Source organism: Hydra vulgaris, chromosome 13 (assembly GCF_038396675.1).
Source record: "Hydra vulgaris chromosome 13, alternate assembly HydraT2T_AEP".
Taxonomy (NCBI): domain Eukaryota; kingdom Metazoa; phylum Cnidaria; class Hydrozoa; order Anthoathecata; family Hydridae; genus Hydra; species Hydra vulgaris.
In genome coordinates, this window is record NC_088932.1 from 41,653,692 (window position 1) to 41,672,206 (window position 18,515).

The 18,515-nt window shown below is 27.1% G+C and overlaps 1 protein-coding gene across 1 annotated transcript; it reads left to right on the forward strand.

Annotated features, from left to right (window-relative positions):
- The first annotated feature begins 419 nt into the window (after positions 1-419).
- Positions 420-17,603, forward strand: LOC100213518 (uncharacterized). The gene is made up of 6 exons (XM_065816563.1): positions 420-859; positions 1,766-1,804; positions 8,173-8,272; positions 11,962-12,836; positions 15,730-15,816; positions 17,344-17,603. The coding sequence occupies exons 1-6, from the start codon at positions 823-825 to the stop codon at positions 17,448-17,450; spliced, it is 1,245 nt and encodes a 414-aa protein (XP_065672635.1). The 5' UTR covers positions 420-822; the 3' UTR covers positions 17,451-17,603.
- Positions 17,604-18,515: the final 912 nt, after the last annotated feature.

Consider the following 18,515-nt stretch of genomic DNA (forward strand, 5'->3'; position numbering starts at 1 on the left):
TACTTAATAATTACTAGTCACTAAAAATTGTATGAAAGTATGAATGGAAAAAGTATTTGATAAAAAAAGTATTATATAAACTGTATGCTTCCAAAACTGTCCACTTTAAAAAATGATATCATTTATTGATTTTTTAAGTCAAACCGATCCGGGCTAAAATGTTCTATTTGCGTTTGCAAATTAATAGGAATCTTAACCGGGATTTTTTGTACACTCAAGTTACATTTTTTTTTTATTTTGATGTAAAGATGCGCTTCTTTAAAAAGATTAGTTGTAAATATTAGAATTTAAGTTGTATAGCTCTTTTCTTTCGAGTTGTATAAATAAAAGAAAGTATTAAATAAATCATTAATTCCGACGTGGTTGTTAGGGTAACGCTTATTTTAATACATAATAAAAAGCAACTGAAGGGGGAGCGTGCTTTTATCTACTTAACAAATATTAATAGTACTTCGTTTAAAACGAAAGTTTCTAAAATATTAAATTGCTGGAAGCGAAATTTGCTATGCAAGAGAACAACATTAGAAGTGACGCAATTTTACAACGACGGTGAACGAAAAAATGCAATTTTATTAAGTTTGTAATTATGACGTCACCTAATATTCTTATTTTATAACTTTGTTTTGCAAAATTATGTTTAAAGCGAGTAAAAAGCTGGCGTATTAAAAGTTTATAGTCTTATTAAAGATTTTTATTTATTTCGTTTTGTAACATTAAAGAAAAAGTTACAAATGAACTTCAATTTAGATGTGCTAATTAGATGTTTAAATAGCTCCTTAATAAAGATATAGGTTTAAAAGGGGTCAAAAATTACTTTTAACGATGAATGTCGGCAAACCAAAAACCGTTAAAGTTATAGGTAAGACGCTTTCTAACAAATTGTTGAATAATGTATACATGAACTTAATTTCCATAAAATTAAATATGATAAATAAAGAATGAGGTTGTAAAAGACAGACGCTTTTGGTTCGTATAAATTTTGGTTTCTATTAGTTCAATAACATTTTTGTCGTTAAAAATTTTATGCTTTTCAAATTATCTTTTTTTGATGTAAAAACGTTTTTTGCTTATATTTATAAAATAAGCAGATGTTTATTAAATTTATTTATTTTTGTTGAAATTTTTTTAAACGCTTTATTTAATATAATATTATATATATTTAAATATATATATATATATATATATATATATATATATATACATATATATATATATATATATATATATATATATATATATATATATATATATATATATATATATATATATATATATATATATATATATGTATATATATATATATATGTATATATATATATCAGGCCCGTAGGAATAAAAATTATATGAGGCGGGGGGGGGGGCAGTGTCGGGGACCTTTTTATTTATTTATTTTTAGTCATTTAGTTTAGTCCCGATCCTCCTCTGTGTGTGTGTGGTAACAACTTAGGTCTTTTCTATCCTTTTTTTTCTTTTATATCATAGTTTGTAATCGTTTTTTTTCTTTCTAAAAACTAACTTCAAAATTTTTTATTTCAAAAATTATTCGGGGGACGGGGGGGCGGCCAAACGCCCCTGCTGACTCTCCGGATGCTACGGGCCTGTATATATATATATATATATATATATATATATATATATATATATATATATATATATATATATATATATATACATGTATTTATTTATAGCTTCAAGATGTTGAAGCTATAAATAAATACATGTATATGTTTGAAAAATAAATACTTTTGTTTTTGATATGTTTTAGTTTATTCATCAAGGAACCTCAAATCAAAAAAGGGAGATGGTAAAATATTTTATTTATCTTTCGTTCTACTAAATTTTTTTGTTCTACGAGTTAAGCATAATTCTTATTAATTCCCGAACATATCTTAACTTTATATATAATTGTATCCAATTATCTATTAAAAAGTAGATTAATTTTATAAAAAGGATTACCAGGCATTAAATACATTATAAAGTGGTTTTAACATTATATATTTTTTAATGTGCTTATCTATAAATCAAGGGGCGGATCATGGATATTTTAGTATTTGAGTTCAATAACTCAAAAACTCCAAACTTTTCTATGTTCAAAGTAATGTTTTTTTTTTCTCCCGAAAATTGCGCTAATTAAATCCTAGGAACAAAAATACTTTGAAACGTAGACAATAGTGAATTTCCCCACATTTATTTGTGAAATCACACTACTAATTTTGGGAATTTCGATTTTCCGAAAAATTAAACTATTTCTTTAAATAAGACTAAAGTTTACAAATATATTTTTGTTTTCATCAAAAAATCAATCAGCGTTTAAAAGTTATAGCCATAATAGATTTACAACCTCTTAAAAACAATGGTGGCGGTGTATGGGTGGTGGTGAAATAAATTTTACTTAAGTGTAATTTTTTTACTTGATAATATTTTTGGCTTGTTAAAATTTGTTTTTAACGAGAGCAAAGATTTAATTTAGAAAATATTTGAATATAAAAAAGAATGAAAATGCTTTCAGTAGCAATACAGCATTTTATTTTTTTATTTCCGTTATTTTATTTAAAAAAATATTTGCTCAAGAACTTCTTTTTAAAAATATCGGATGGAAGCATTTATTTTATTGAAAATCCATTCATTTTCTTTTCCTACCTTAGTAATCCAAATTGCATGAGAATAGTGTTCAAATTTGTCAAAATTCATAAAAAATTTGTATTTATATTATTTCTCTTTCCATACTCATGTTTTAGAATACAGAAAATTCATCAGTAATCATGAATTTAAACCGCTCTGCGACCCTATGTGTCGGTCAATTTATGTGTAAGCGGCCTTACACGTTTTTTACAGAACGCGCTTTTTAATACGATTTTTAATAAGTTTAGTATGTTGTTCATGAACTCTTAAATGTTTGAATTATTTAGGGTACTGACAAAAAATAATAATAAAAAAGAATAAAATATAAATTTTTTTTTTGTATTTAAGTTTGTTTTTCTTCAAATTTTTCTTCCATCAAAATTTCAAGTTCAACGTTTTTTTAAAAATTCCATAATTGGTATTTCAATAAAGAAAATTTGAACTTGCTACATTTTTCTGTTAGTTTGACATCATAAACACCTTTTGTAAAAAAACTTACATTTATATACATTTATATAAACGTTAACAAAATTGTAATTCTGACTATACGTATTTTATTCATTCTTATATTGTAAAACTTATTTTGAATAAATATATTAGCTTTCAATCAAAATCATGTTTTTGCCCCTAAGGGTATAATAACAATAATAATAATTTATTATCTGAGATATTTTTCCAAAGGTTTTACCTTCTTCTAAACTTTTCTTAATGTCATTTTAATCTTTTTTAATATTCAAAAATTTCCATTTTAAAAAAAAAAATTTTTCTAACGTGCCTAATCTATCAGTAATAATTTTGAGGTTTGTACTTATTACTACGCCAATGAAATCAATATATTATTTAAAAAATCAATAAACTTGAAAAATCGATCAAGAAGAAATAGCTTAAGTATCGACAAAAAGAAACATCTGGATTTCAATTGCTTACGTATAGATCGACAAAAAGAAACATCTGGATTTCAATTGCTTACGTATAGATCGACAAAAAGAAACATCTGGATTTCAATTGCTTACGTATAGATCGACAAAAAAAAACATCTGGATTTCAATTGCTTACGTATAGATCGACAAAAAGAATCATCTGGATTTCAATTGCTTACGTATAGATCGACAAAAAGAAACATCTGGATTTCAATTGCTTACGTATAGATCGACAAAAAGAAACATCTGGATTTCAATTGCTTACGTATAGATCGACAAAAAGAAACATCTGGATTTCAATTGCTTACTTATAGATCGACAAAAAGAAACATCTGGATTTCAATTGCTTACGTATAGATTGACAAAAAAAACATCTGGATTTCAATTGCTTACGTCTAAAGACTTATGATAAACGGCTACATTTAGCGAAAATATTGATTTGACAGCACAAAAATTCGTGTATATTGAGAGAGAACGTGTTAAACACATTTATGTTCATTCATTCGTTCATTCGCTCTGGTTTGAAACAACTACTGCATAATGAATTGACAAAGACAGTAAATCATTCAAAACGCTTTAGAAATAAGTAAATTTTTAAAATGGTGAGTGTGATGTAAATCACTTCCACAAAGCAGCATTAAAATGTATTCCCCATCCTGTTTTTATTATACTGTTGTATACCTTGATAAAGACGTTCAAAGTCAAAATATTTTGATTAAAGCGATTGGTTTGCTGAGTAAAGCTGGCATTTTCTTGAATTTTAATTGAGATAAACGTCGAGAATAAGACTTATTCTGAAAAAAATCGAGAATATAGATATACTCTGTATTTTATTTCGGCTTAATTTTTAATAAGAATCTGAACTAACTCCGCATAGTTTTCAGCCTTGTAAATTCATAGAAAGTCATGATTAACTGCAACAAAACTTTCACAAGCCGCTCTCTTTGTTCTGTTTTGGAGCTTGGCAAACTTTTCACATACTATGATATGACCTCAGATCAAAAAGATACACGTATTTTTTTTATCTGTGTTCCAACAAAGATACTGGTTCTAAACTTAAAAGGTACTAACTCATTGGCAGAAGCAGACAAGTTGCTTGATGTGACGTTGTAGCATAAGCTATTCCTGAAATAATATTAGCAGCTCCCACTTAGCATTTCTCTTGCTCGCAAAGAACTTGGTTCATTGTGGCCAGTCCTTCCTGTGATAGTAAGCCTTAATGTCACGGCTGTCCCCGAGGCAAAGGAAATAAAAAAATATTGTGAAACCGTCTTGAAAGCCCATGAAGAATTACATTATTTTAAAGTCTCCGATGAATCCTATCTGTATTTGTCATACTTCGACAGTCAGCATCATCTTGACACAAGTTGTCCATTGTGAGATGTACAGAGTGAGCCATATAAATGGACAGATGTTATTTCCAAAGTGAAGCAACACAGGTTTGAGGCTTTGAGATGAACTCTCTACAAATAAGCACCATTCACTCGAACTACATGTGATACCAATAGGCTTGAAGTTACCAGCCACATCGTTGCAGATGCGCTGCCTCTCCTCCCGACTGAAGAAGTTAAAAAGTATTTTATCCAACAAATTACTCTGTTCTAGTCTGAATATTAGAAACTCAGAATTCAATTCGACATGTTAAAAAGGTCTCACGCATTTTTGGAACTGCTTCCCCGGAATAGTCTTTCTGTCTTGTCTATATATTGTCTATACACGTAAAAAAATGCATCTGCTGGATGCAAACAATCTGCTGGTGTCATTTGAATTAAGTAATTGCTTTTCAAATGATTGATTTGTTATTATTTTATTCACCAATAAAACTATGTGAATTATTGATTCGAGTCACCTGTGCTTTTAGACATGCATGACCACTTTTAGACAGTTTGAGAACATTTTTAGAAGTTTTTGAAGTTTCTTAATAGTTCTTAAAAAAAGTTTTCTAAAGGCTTTTTTAAAAGGCTTTTTGGAAGTTCTAGAACATTTCGGAAAATTCTTGGACATTCTGGACAATGAGAATTTAAAAATGTTTTAAAAGAATGCTCAGTATTCAATATGAATCGAAACCTTTCTCGAAAACATGTAAATTTTAAAATATCGTTATCCCAGTTACAGAGCAAAGTTTTATGTGGAGCAGCAACTATTTTTTATTTGTTTTCAGTAATTAAAATTTGTTTTAAAAACACACTTTTAACCCAAGAATAAAACTAAAGTAAAATTTGTTACACAGTTTTATTGAATTGTTATAGCCTTAGTATTACGCTATAGTGTTATACTAAGACTGTAACAATTCTTTTTTATTTTCAACCAATTTAAGAGATTTTCGCATTTAACCGATAATTTGGTTTTCAACCAATCATAGGTGATTTTTATTATAACCAACTGATCTGTATTTTAAACGTTTTTAAAATACTATGTATCGGTCAACACAAGATTAAAAAATCAAGAACAATTGTTTAAAAACACTTAAATTTTCATAACAAAAAGCAAAGTTCTCAGCGCAATAAAGTGGAACCGGCTTATACATAAATGAAGACTTCGCTCGAGAAACAATCGATTTCCAATGGGAGCTAAAGAGTGATGTTAAAAAATTGCGAAAGTAAATACGTTACTTTAAAATATGATATGATATAAGTCAAAATTTCAAAATATATAGCGTCATTTCAAAATCTATAGCGCTGCAGATTTAATATAAGCAACACGTTTTCAATTTTTCAACTTTCAACTTAATGGCTAATTAAGTTGAAAGTTGAAAAAATTGAAAACGATCTGTGGATAGCACAAAATATTTTGAAATCAAAATATTTTGTGCTATTCACAATAAGACAAGTTAGTTGTGCTATTCACAATAAGACAACTTTTTTTTAATTCAAATTACTCCCAACAAGGCTGTAAGCAACCACTATTAAGTTGGGAGTTACTAGGAAAAAAAAGAATAGAGTTGTAGAGCAAGGAAGCGGCTAACAGAAGACTTGAAAAATTGTAGGTTTTTTAAGTCTAGAAAAAACGAGGATGGGAGAGAGCTCCAAAGGGTAAGTAGTAAACAATAAGGGTTGCCATTCATTAAAATAGGAATGTCGACAGTATTGCGATAGTTGTTTGCAGTAAATAACTGAGTTTTGCCGGAGTTAAAATCCAAAAGCCACCGCGAGCCCTAATCTGTCATAGAACTGAGATCAGATTTAAGATCGGCTACAACTTTTTGTCAAGACAGGAGTATAAAGTTGTTTCATCAGCAAAAACAGCTACTTTAGATGTAAGATTGGCGAAAAGATCATTAATGTAGTTAAGAAACAAAACAGGACCAAGGATAGAATCTTGAGGTACCCCAGAAGTTATTGGAAACGGAGAAGAGTGTTGGCTTTTGAGGATGGTTTTAATAAAGTGGTTAGAAAGATACAATTTGATAATCTCAAAAACTTTCCCAGATACACCATATAAACCAAGCTAATGGAAAAAAGCCTCCATCTAATGCGCGATAAATTTTTTTGGTCACAGCAGTCAGCAAGTCAGCCGTAGAGCGAGAAGATCAAAAACCGTATTGATTGTCTGAAAATTATTTTACTCAATATAGGATGTGAGAAATTTGTTGATCAAAGACCTTGCTAATAACAGAAAGAAGACTGATCGGACGATAAATGTTGGATAAGAATGTTCTCCGGAGTATTTGAAAATTGGAACAACAGACGCCATTTTCCAGCAAGTAGGAAAACAAAACTCAGTTAAGCACTTATTATATAGTTTAGAGAGAAACGAAGAGATTTCTGGAGAACAACTTTGTAAGAGAGTGACAGGAATGTTGTCTGCACCACAAGCCCTAGAAGAGTTTAATGAAGTATGACTTAACAACGGAAGCGGGAGTGGTTTGAATGTCTCACAATGCGTTAACCTGTTTCATTGAAATAGAAGAAAGAGCATGTTTATCAGATTCAAGAGTCGAATTAGAGGAAAAGTTCTTTGCAAATAGTTCTGCCTAGAGAAGCACTCCTTCCCTTGAAATGTCATGAGGGATTGCAATCCGTCAATATTGACAATGTATCGGTGCTCGGTTGCCGGTTCGCGCTAAAAAAGTTATAACTTTGAATTGATTTTTTGCTTAGTGGTTGGATTTAGCAGAGAAAGTAAGTAAACAATAAATGTCTATACGCTCGTTTTTTGACTATTTAATTATAATCTATTCGTTTAATAATAATAATTAAAAAAAATCTTTTATTTTAAGGAAAATTAAAAAAGCTAAGATATAATTAATTTTTCAATTTAAAAGTAATCTAGAGCAGTGAAGTGTACAGTGTAGTGTATATATACATGAAAAATAACCCTCGTCTATGTAACTACATAGACGAGGGTTTTTGACATTGACATAGACGAGGGTTTTTGACATAAAAAAAGGGTTTTTGAGCAAACAATTTTCTAATTGAAAAAGACACTTCACAAAGTTTTTTTTTTTTTTTTTATCTATTTGCACGCTATTTATTTTTTTGAGAATGAAATATAGTTATGTTTAAGTAATTTTTTATTTTTATAAAATGCCATTTTTATATTTTGTTGTTAAATTTTTCTGTTATTATTTGCTGTCATACTCTTATAGTTGATATGTTTTTAAATGCAGACATTTTATTAAAATTATAAGGTGAGCCATTGGCATGGGCAGTATTTGGGTTTGGTAAAGATAAATGTTGTACTTCTCAAGTTCGAGATCGAAATGCTAAATGGAATGAGGAGTCAACATTGTAAGTTTTTTTATACTATATAGTTTTATTGTATATTTTTTTTTGTAGCTTGTTTGTTATTTAATTGAATAATTCTCTTGAGGGTTTATTACGTGATTATCACAGTTAAGTAAAAACATGGTTGAAAATATCAATGAAAAAATTTAATAATAAAAAAATTTATTTATTAAAGAGTTGTTGCAGAGAGTTGTTTTTATTAGATGGTTAGTGATTTGTTAAAAAATATTTTCAGGTTTGTTAAAAAATACGTTATCAACAAAATAAATTATGCTGCTTTAGGTTGACATGTTTATTCCATTGCTTATTGCTTAATGCATCAGCATTAATTGACTTGTTTAAAAAATAGCATATAAATTTGTACATAATCCCATCATAAGACAATAATCCCATTATTATAAAATGTTAAATTTTAAATTTAATTTAAAAATAATGATAAAAAAAATGTTCTACATATTTTGTGACTCATAAAAATAATGTTAATATTAACATATTAACATTATTTTTATAAGTCACAAAATATGTAGAACATTTAAACTTATTTATTACCATTTTGCAAAACTTATATTTTAAACTACCAAAATGAGTTAATAAAATTTTTAGCAACTTTAAATTTGCATATTTAAATTTGAATGTAATTTTAATGTGTTACTCTACCATAAAGATAGTTTAATGCTTAACTACATTAAAAAAACTGAAAGTTTAATAAATTTAAATAGAAATAGATATTTAAATACAGATGGAAATAATTTTTGCACTAATTTTTTTTTTCTTTCTTTTTTATCTTCAATTTTTTTTTTGTGTGACTTTTATGTTAATTAGTAAAAACAACCAAATAGTTTACAAATATTTTTCGATAGTTATATAAACCATCATAGTATAAAAAACATCAATAATGTTTTGAAAATTAAGCATTCTGATGCATGCAACTTGTTATAAATCTAGTATGGGTCTCTTTACCTGACTCAACCCTAATCTTGTCCATTCTAAAAACAAAATAAAAACAAAGGGTTTGTCTAATTAAAATTGTTAACAGTATTAGACTGTAGTAGTATGGCAGAACACTCAGCTCACAATCAAGAGGTTCTAAGTTCATATCCACTCTGTCTCTGGAAGAACAAACCTGTTTCTTCATACAGTAATTTGTAAAGTTGTTGTTTTATTTTTTTTTGTTTTATTTTCAAGGTGTTTTGGAGTAAAGGAGTTGCACATAAAATTAAAAAAAAATAAATGTTGTACCTCCTCAACTTTAGTGGTCCCTCCACAGTCTTAAGGAACTGAATTTATTAGAAAAAAAAGGTAAAGTTTTAAAAATAATTTTTGTTAAAAATTAAGTTACTTGTAGCTCTGTAGGCTGCATTAGTTGCAAGTGTGTATGAGGCACATAGCACTCAGGGTTTTATTATGAAAATTAATGTGTAACTCATAAGTGTAATTTAAACATCATGTAAACATCATTTTTTCATATGCTTTTTATCACATTTATTGCCACGTTAAATTTATATTTAAAATTAACTCAAAACAATGCAGAAATGTTGTTATGTGCAAATGCTATGAATGCTTATTTTATTTTTAGTTTTTAAAAACATAAAATGTTTTTTATTTCTCAACATTTGATGCAAGTAATAGACTCAAAATAATGTTAAGTCCTTTTTTTGTCAAGAAAAACTAAACGAATAAATCTATTAGATCTTGTTTTCTTAAATTTATTTTTATAAAATAAATATATTCTTATAATCATATATCATTTTCAAATTAAGCTTTTTTACAAAAAATATTTGCTAAATTTTTTGTGAAAAAGCCAGCAAGTAAAAAAATTAAAGTTTTTGTAATTATTTCATGAGCAGTTTTGTTGTGATCAGCAAAGACTCGTTTAGGCTTGGAAGTATAGCTTATTAAAAGAGTTTTTAAATATACCTAAATGCATTATCTTTTTTATAAATATTCAGTTTGCAAAAATGTTCTCTGTTATATTTTGAAAATTTAATAATTTTCAAAGTATGGAAAACTCAAGCAAAAGTATCTCTTTTTAAAACTAAATTAAAGAAAAATGCTATCAAAAATACACACAAAAAGATCATTTAGTTAGTACTAACTTTATTGGAAAGTAAGAATATTATGCATAACTTTGATAAATTAAAAATTGTTTGATTTAAATTGTTCTTTTGTTAAAGTTTTTTTATAAATTGATTGTCAAGTTATTAAAAGTAGCCCTTAGTTAAAAGTAAAGGGATCCCTAATTGCCCAGACAAATTGTGTTCATATATAAAATTTTTTTGATTAAAATCGAATTATAAATGCATATCAATAAAACTAAAATTGTTGTTTTAATCGAAGCTCACCATTTCTTCTTGGTTCTCAGAGTCTTCATAAGATGTGCCGCAATCTGCAGACTTGATTTATTTCATGCGCATTAAATTGATTACAGTTTCAGAGTATGACGTCAACGTCAAATTTTTTTTCAAGATATCAAATTATTTTATCTGCCGCAATCAGCAAATCATTTTTTTTTTACAAAACTTTATTTTTTACAAAAATTATTTGTAATATAATTAATAATAAAACAATATGTTTGGTTCTTCAATTGTCAGGATTATTTTTAAAGCAATATATCTTTTGTAAAAGATATTTTATAAAAGATAAAGAAAAAGATGTTATAAAAGACGTTTTATAAAAATATATAAATTTATATATTTGCTTTGTTTATAAATTTATATATTTGTTTTTCAAAACAAGTGCTATTTGTTGATCATATAATATATGTTTAGATATATTAATTTTTCCTTCAATCAACAAATCAGCGCAGCGCAACGGATGTTCTAATGCTCTAATTTTGATTCTAAGTAATGGATTCGAATCTTTTAAAGAGAACTATTTTATTTAGCTTTAAATGTTTTATTCGAAGTAGTTTTATGGTTTTTAACTGACATTGTTGTTTATTTATAGTTACATTACATTATATTATTGTTAATTATAGTTTATTTAGTTAATTATCCCTATATTTAACACTGTCTGATATAAATATAAGTCAGACAGTGTTAAATATAGGGATACAAATTAAGTCAGACAGTGTTAAATAAGGGGTAGGCAGAAATAATAATTAAAATGTAAATAAAACAAAAAAGTTTCTATCAATGTGGGAATTGTACATTAATAATCTTCTATATTAACTTATCATTGCAATTTTGTCACTTTGAAAACTTCGAGTAGATGCAATAATACAAATTGAAAATAATAAATTTGATATAATATATTCTTACACGGACAAAAAATATATTATTTGTTATAACTTTTTAATATAAAAATTTATACTTACAATTGTTAAAAACAAGTTGCACTACTAAACTCTCAAAACCAAATATTTTATTTTTATTTGTAGCAAAAACTCAAAAAATTTTTACCCATACATTTTTAAAGAAAAAGCATTTTCTTTAATACGAATACAACTTGTCTCAGCACTTTGGGATCCCTAAATGCTAATGTGCAAAGAAAAAAAACTATAAGCATGGTCAGTTACAGTGTGCAATCACACACCATTCCTCTCCAAGCCTGCAAAATCTTGAATTCTATGTGTATTGCATAATGCTTTAATGCAAGGCCTAAAAATTGTAAGAGTTTGATAGAGAATTACATTTTTTTTTTTTTCTACTAAATTATATCTGTATAAACACTTAAATTTCTATATTTTTTAGCACTTTGCCTGAAAACAACAAGTTCTCTTTAAAAATTAATGTCAAAGACAAAGATGATATTATTGGTCAAATTATTATTCCAATTAGAGAAATTCCTTCAGAAGAACACTTTTTAAAATGGGTTTCACTTGGTCCTCATAAAAAAAACAGCAACCCTCAAGGTGAATTATGTTTAGACTGCTGGGTTGAAGACTTTTATGATACAGATGAATCTATGAATGCAAACTCTAATTCAAAAAATATTATTAATAAAACAATAAATCGATTAAAAGGCAAAAGCCCAGATCCAATGCGAAAATTTCGATCAGAGGAAGAAAATAGACGAATATCAATGACTGCTGGTTCAGTTTCAATAAAAGGTTCAGTTTCCGTAGAAGATATATCTAATTCACGACTAAGAAAAAAAAGTGTGGTGAAAGATGCTTTAGTGTCACAAATGTTTTTTGATTCAAATCAAAATAATTCTACCATAGCAGACGATCCTAAAATTTCTAAACTTTATATGGATAAAAGGTATTCAATGGCTGATACAAACAACCAATTACCGGTTATTAAAGAGCAATGTTACCCCCCAAAAGTATTAAATGTTGTCCCAAGTTCAGGGCCATCAAAAGGAGGAACTTTAATTCAAATTACTGGTAAATATTTAGGTTTATCTAGAGATGATATTGTTAGACTAACTGTTGCTGGGTGTAACTGTCTTTCTACACTTGAGTATTATACATCAAGAAAAATTATGTGCTTAACATCTGCATCTCATGGTACTGGTCCAATATCAATTCAAACAAAAAGTGGTGGAATGTCTGCATCAAAAATGATGTTTGAGTTTATAGAAAATAATGAAGATGATGGACACACTGAATCAACAGCAAATGGTATATTATTTTTAGGATGCTTAATACGGGCTGCATCCAGACATTTTTGGGGGGTATCATTTTAGAGTCATCATTAACTTCTGTTTGTCATCAAATCAATTTTAATTTTTTTAGCAAAGTCAACAAATAGCAGACTTATATTGTTGCTATTATAATTCTATATATTTATTTATAAATGTAGCACAGTTATATTTGTTTTATTACAACCGATTTAGGTTCCCTCAATCATAGTGCTCTGGATGTGGCTCTATTCATAGGAAAAATCTTTGTCTATGTATATATTTGTATATGTGTGTGCATATTTTTTTTCAGTAAAAATGAACAATAGTAGCTTGCTTCCTTTAAACAGGTCTCAAAAATGGTTTGGGGGCACCAATGTCTGACACTTATTTTGACCCATGTGTGTGTGTGTGTGTGTGTGTGTGTGTGTGTGTGTGTGTGTGTGTGTGTGTGTGTGTGTGTGTGTGTGTGTGTGTGTGTGTGTGTGTGTGTGTGTCTATATATATATGTGTATATATATATATATATATATATATATATATATATATATATATATATATATATATATATATATATATATATATATATATATATATATATATATATAGATCAGTACTGTCCTAATATATTTTGCACAATTTAAAAACGCTGACTTGAATCTAAAAAGTTTTTCTTGTCGCTATAAAAGTTCTTTATGTCTAGATGATACCTGCCCAAACCTTCAGTTAATGTATGTATGAAAGCCCTGGCAGCTCCTTATTTCAGTATGATATCATCAATGATGTTTGATGTTATGCTAAGTATGCAAAGATATGTGTGTATATATATATATATATATATATATATATATATATATATATATATATATATATATATATGTATATATATATATATATATATATATATATATATATATACATATATATATATATATATAATATATATATATATATATATATATATATATATATATATATATCTGTTTATTCGCAAGCCATCTGTTTATTCATTAAAAAATTTGCTTTTTATACTCATTACAAACATAAGTAAAATTAATTAACATTAATGCTACTAGAACATATACATAACAAGCATCGTTTATTGTGCTGTGAAATTTTTTTTTATAAGAGCATATTCGTTGGGTTTTCACTCAAGCTATCCATTTATTCATTTACAGCTTTATTCATTCAATAGAAAAATTATTAAATAAATAACTATATAAGTTTATTAGTAGTGTAAATTATTGAATGATAACAGGTCACTGATATAACTAAAAAATTTTTTTTCCAAAAGTCTATAAAAAATACTTTTATTTTCTGTTAAAAAATAATAGTTTTTATGCAAATAAGTATCAGTTAATGATCTTTATCTTTATTTAAAATTTTTAGATATAGTTTTGTTTTTTTTGAAACTCATTTTGAAATTTTTGTTGTTGATTGTATTAGAGACTTGTATAATGTTTAAAGGCTTTAAGCAACGCTTTAATATTATCTGATAGTAAAAATATTTTGCACTATTATGCCATCTGTCGCAAAAAAAAAAACAAAAAAAAACAACTATGCATATCAATATATTTTTCCTGTGCATTTGTAAACCATCCAATTATATATACAAATGGCAGCAGAGTAAAGTTTTCATTTCAGTAATGGCTTAGGTAAATAATAACAAGTTCAGTAATGGCTCAAGTAATAATTTACAACTGTGTATTAAGATCATGTATTTTTTCAGAAAAAGAAGAATTAATAAAATAAATGTAACAGATGATTTCCTTTAACCATACATTTTGCCTGCCCAAAATCCAAACCAATCAATCAATTGACAAGATGAAATTGATTATTTTTGATATTCATAAATATCTGACTTTTGCATCTTTTTTTTTTGTACTCAGTATACCAAAAAGGGTCTTACTAAAAACATGGTAATATATTGAAACAAAATGATGGCTACAAAGTATTTGTAGCCATCATTTTGTTTCAATATATCACCGAAAAGTGATTATTTTCACACACACACACACACACACACACACACACACACACACACACACACACACACACACACACACACACACACACACACACACATACACACACACACACATCAGAGATCATTAAAATATTTGAAAAAATAATTAGAGCATGCCTATGGGGTGAAATTGATTGCAGTTTAAGCTATTTTGAGAATTTTTGTTATCTGTCTGATATAGTTTAAGGTAGTGTTTTCATTCTTCCCTGGGTATGCAACTACAACCCATTGAATTAATCATTAAATTGTCTTTGCTCTGTTCAATATTTCCTGCTTCAACATCTTCATCACTTTCAACTAAATCATGGTTCTCATCTGAAAAATCTTTCAGACAGTTGTTAAACTTTTGTCACTTCTAATCTTTCCATCTTATCCACAGTGTTTCTCTAGCACGGTTTCTATTGCATCATTAAAAATGTTGCAGTAGGGCCTCCACCAACATCATGATTCTTTGAAGGAATGCTTCTTAGGATTTGATCCCTGTCAAGATCACAAATGCCAGTTGCCCTGAATCCAGATGTCAGATTTTCTGGCTTTAGACAAACCTACAGTTTTAATAAGTTTTAACGTGTAAATATATATATATATATATATATATATATATATATATATATATATATATATATATATATATATATATATATATATATATATATATATATATATATATATATATATATATATAGCTTAGCTGGGCATATAGTGCCACTGATGGGGTCATACTGAAATAGTCAATATAATATGTTTTTTGTTCATAGATACTCGATGTATAAAGTGCATTTATTACAACTACAAAATTACTTTGTTTTTTCATTATTTATTTTTTTTTTTTTTGTCTGAAAAAATTTTAAAAGATTTGTTTGAACAGGATTAGGTTCTGGTCAATCATCAAATTCTGGTTCCCCTAAAGCCGAAAGATTATCAGGCGATGTAAAACTTAAACAAACTGTTGAACGTAAGAATTTTTGTTCTGTAATAGTAAATTATAAAAATTTAATAAGTTTTATTAAATAAAAGTAAGATTTATTGAACTTTTTATTTTATGAAAAGCATAGATAGTGACTATTTATACGTTGTTATGTTGACCATTTATGTATTGTATATATTTATGTTTGTTTACATATGTTGTATTCATATATATGTGTGTATATTTGTTTAGATAGTATTTTTTTTATTGTGTTAAATTTATCTGATATTTTACATTTTTATTTTTTATGCAAAGTTTTAATAAAAATCTTATTGATTGATATCAAGAATAATCCCTCCATTTCTTTCAGTTTTTCTTTTTCTATTTTGAATATTCTTGCTTTTTCCAAATAAGAAAGGAGTATTACCTTAAATTTTATAATTTAAGGTAACACTCCTTATTGACCATACAACTTTGTGGTAAGAAGTCCTGATGAACTACGCCATCGTAATCGAAGAAAACAGTAAGCAGCAATTTGATTGTTTATTAATCCTGACATGTTTTTTTACTCTTGATTCGCCTAGGTACTTCCATTGGGATGTTGGGCTTTGGTTTTGACGTCATAACCATGACTCGTGATTCATCACCAGTTATGATCTTTTTGACCAAATTAGGTCATCATTCTTTGTCATTCAACAGTTTCTTAGCTTGCGAGTATCGCTCATGGTTTTTCTGGCTAAAATTAAGCAATTTGTTAAACGAATTTTGCTGACACACGTCTCATGCGTAAAATATCTGAAAAAATTTTTTTAACTTAGCAGACTCTCTGTATGAGTTAAAAATCTCAACAAGTGTTTTGGAGCACTTCCATTTTTTACACAAAATATGATGTAAATACTTTGATCTATTTTTTTATTTAACAGAAAATGGCCAGGTACACCAAAACACTTCTAATATTTTTAAAAATAAAAAAATAAAAAAGCTACACTGTTGAAACTGTAAACAAATTATTGCGACATGTGTACAAGCAACAAAACAAAAACAAACAAAAATCAAATGTATATTGTTTGCGATATTTGAAAAGTCACCTTAATTTTTGAACACACATATCTTACTCGTACATATTAAATAATATCAAACTCTCTTATCTCTAAAAGTCATGAAGTTTCATTATTAAAAAATATTCATAAATACAAACAATTTAATATCAATGTGTACAGTTTGCGCTAACACATACGGCTAACATGCTTAATTTGTTTTGGGCTAACCTGCTATAACCTGTTTATATTATAACATCGTCATGTTTATAAGATAAATTGTTTTTTACTAAAACAATGAGCTTATACTGTTTGATATATAATAGAATAATTCTTAAAATAAAAGCTTCAAGCTTGATGCTCAATACAGTACCTTCACTAATTCTCAAAATTTGCTTAACAAATATTTAAATTGTTAAAATGATACCTTCGTAGTTTTGTTTCGATACAAAGTGTAGTTAATTGATAATTTTTTTTTTTAATGTTTAAAAAAAATGATAAAACTTGCTATCAAACTAAATAAAAATAATTTATTTAGAACTGAAGTTTGAAAACCGAGAACTGCGAGAATATATTGATAAACTGGTAGTATATCTAATGGATAAGTATCCGGACGCGCTTGAGTCTTCGAAAATGTATAGATAATTTTACTTGTTTAGTTGACTTGGTGTATTGTGAAAGCTGTGTTATAAAACTTAGGAATTGAATTATTGTCTAGTTTTTGGTTTTCTACTTAAATTAATTTGTGAAACTTTGTTTTTTAACTTTCAATAGAAAAGTTTTCTTATTTTTTTTAAATTACTTTTTTATTCAATTTTTCTATTTTTTTAAATCAAATTTTTGGCTAATAACTATTTAAATATTAGCATCATATGTGCATAACAACAAGTACATAAAGAGTAGTATTTATAACTAAGTGGGTATCTGCATGTACTTAACTTAAGTACTAGAGGTAATAACATAACTACACATTACAATAACTACGTCATTTAAAGAGTGGCTAGCGCCACCCTTTATAAGATGTATTTATAGGAAAATTTTAAAAAAACCTTGATTTGTTGGTATTTGGGGGTTTTAAAAACCTAGAAAATAACTTTTTTTTATCATCTGAAAATCTTGTAATGAGGATATTTTCTGTAACAATTCAGCTAATAAAATTACCAATCATAGTATAGCATAGAAGTTGTATTCTTTTAGGTTCAGGCTTTAATATTTAAGGAGCTGTTATCATTTCTTATAAACGTTCATTTGCAAATATCTCCAAAGTTTAAATGGTAACTTTGAATTTCAAAAATCTTGAAAAAATGCCAAATATCAAAGAAATACTTAAAATAGACCTAGAATTTGATACTTTTAAATCATTGGCCACCCTTACATAACAACAAATAATAATCATAACGACAACTATCAGACGTAACTACAAATGGAACATATAACGCCAAATATTTAACATGTAATAGACATGACGACAATTTAAACGAAAGTAATAAACAAAATTTAAATATGACACGTCTTTTTTTTTTTATGTTACATTTGATTAAAAAATATAACATAAAAAAGTTCTTATATGTTGTAAATATAATTTAAAATTTAATTAAGGTAATAGTTATTTTATAACGTATATCAACGTCTAAGTAAACCAAAGAGACCGCCAGAATTTATGTTGCACTTAAGTCAAATCCTTGTTTCATAACAGTATTATCCATATTG